Source organism: Entamoeba dispar, genomic scaffold (genome assembly GCF_000209125.1).
Source record: "Entamoeba dispar SAW760 scf_1105229459003 genomic scaffold, whole genome shotgun sequence".
Taxonomy (NCBI): domain Eukaryota; phylum Evosea; order Mastigamoebida; family Endamoebidae; genus Entamoeba; species Entamoeba dispar.
Genome location: NW_001853475.1, coordinates 1 through 2,327, shown reverse-complemented (window position 1 = coordinate 2,327; position 2,327 = coordinate 1). Strand labels below are relative to the sequence as shown.

General features: G+C 28.8%; 1 protein-coding gene across 1 annotated transcript in view; it reads right to left on the bottom strand.

The window, feature by feature from the left end:
• EDI_166040 (uncharacterized protein) overlaps positions 1-1,312 on the bottom strand; it is a gene marked incomplete at both ends in the record, with an annotated part of 1,883 nt that extends 571 nt beyond the window's left edge. The window contains one exon of the mRNA XM_001735253.1: positions 94-1,312. Within this exon, the coding sequence (XP_001735305.1) occupies positions 94-1,312 (1,219 nt within the window). The remainder of the gene's footprint in view (positions 1-93) is intronic.
• Positions 1,313-2,327: the final 1,015 nt, after the last annotated feature.

Below are 2,327 nucleotides of genomic sequence, written 5' to 3'. Positions count from 1 at the left end.
CGTTTTCGTCTTTTGGTTCGTTTATCATAAAAGATTCGTTGATTCTTTTTTGTTTATCATATTGTTTTTGTAGGGCATTTTTATATGCCAAACTAATATCTTGTTTGGTTATTGGTTCATTAATACCTCCACATAACAAACACTTCTTTCTATCACTGAATTTATTACAAATAATACATCTTGCACACTGTCTATGATGGACTGAATTATCTTGGTATTGAAAAACAGGATCTTCTTTAACTATCTCTTCAAGACATCTCCCACACCTTCTTTGAATTGAACTAATATCTTGTAACTTTTTATAGTTAACAGTAAAAATTTCATTTATTATCGGTGATATTGGAATATTAAAATTTAATCTGTTTGTTTCTTCTTCTATAAATTGAAAAAACATTTGAGACTGACTGAAGTGTTTCAAAAAATCCTTAAAAGAAGATGTACTTGATATAAACATTTCTTGAGCAAACTCAAATTTAGATTCATTCTTTTTGAAAAAATGACTGTGTCTCTCCAACATTAACTTATATAGTTGTTTAAATAATTTGATCACATCTTCATCATTAAAGTTTTGTTCATTAGCAATAATAAAATCTAGTTTTGCCATAAAAATTCCCATTGGCATATTAACTAAATAATTTTCTCGAATACACCGTGAAACTTCTTGGTGCTTGTCAATGTCTATAACATGAACATCATCATCTTCACCAAATTCCATCATAAAATTAGCATAAGTACCACGTGTACATCCAATTATACATGGAAGTATTGAACTTAAATATGATGAAAGAAAAAGAGGTAATATTGGAATTAAAATGTGTTGCCACATAAACGGTTGGAGAACATTAAGAAATGCCTGAATAGTTGGATGAATAGTTTCTGGAGTACAACTATGAAAAATAAATCGTTCTTCAAGGAGCATCTTAAATACAATATCAACAAATGTATTAACTCCAAATGCCTTAATTGTTTCAATAACATAATTTGGTTGTTTATTAGTTATTTGGAAGTTACCTAATGTAATAAATGATTTTTTAAGTTCTTTATTTGTTAGCGTCATACATCGCTGAAGAATTAATGGTGGATTTAAAAATTCCTTTATATTTAACATTGCCCTCAATAAATCAAGGAAAAAAGTGTTGTATTCCTTTGTAACAATAATAACAACTTTGGGTGTAGTTGTTGTATATCTTAAATAATAACAATATTCATATTCATGTTCAAAAGTAGTTCGAATACATGAAAACACTTTCGCAGGAATACCACTGATTCCTTCATAGTTTAAATTATTTAACTCTGGGTAAACAAACTGCATATATTCTTTTACGTCATTAGACTGACTAGAAGCAAAAGTTGTTTTATAATTGATGGAACTAACCTGAAATTCAACATAATAACAAGACACTATTGAGATTCTATCATCCTCGTTCATTCTCATAAATTGGAAGAACTAAAAAAAAAAGAAAATATTTTCTTATCGGTTTTTAAAATTAAAATGGAAAAGAAGTAATAAAAAATCAAAAAAATACTCTCTTCTCACTTCTATTTTTTAGATAAGAAAATGTAAAAATAAGAATGAAGAACTAAAAATTTAAAAAAATAGGGAACTTATGTCCCAACAACAGTTAACTAGATTATTACAAGAGAAAGAACGACTAATGAAAAATTTCGAGAGATCAAAGAACCTAATGAAAGTTAGTGAGGCGTGCTCAGATTTAGTTAACTTTACAAAAAGTAAAGTAGACCCATTCAGTCCTGAATTCAAAGATTCGAATCCATGGGATAAAAATAATGAAGGTGGGTGCTGTGCATTGGTGTAAGTTATATTGTCAGAAAAAAATAAATTGGGATAGTTACTTTTGAGTTAATTCGTTTATTTTTGTTCTCATTTTTTACCCTTTTACTACAACAGAACCACCAGTAATTTCTTTTCAATCAGTATTTTAACAAAAGTTTTGTTTTAAATAACACTTTTAAAACATAAGGAATAAAGAGAAATAAGAATTAAAGGGGTTTAAGTTTTAAAGAAGAGAGATGAGAAGAGATAAGAGAGATAGAATTTAATAAAAGGGAAAGATCGCCATTGTCTACGTCAAAGTTAGAGAAATTAGAAAGAAGGGAATTGTAATAAGAGTCCAAGTTTAGATTTGAGGATAAAGGAAGGATAGGAGAGGAAGTGGATAAAGAATTAGCGATTTGAGAAGCACGAGAGATGAGAGAAGAAGGGAGATGAGCCAAACGAGCGGAGTGGATTGCATAAGAGGAGTCAGATATACCATTAACAAGACGATATAAAAAAGTGATAGAGTTATTAGAGTGATTAAGAAGAA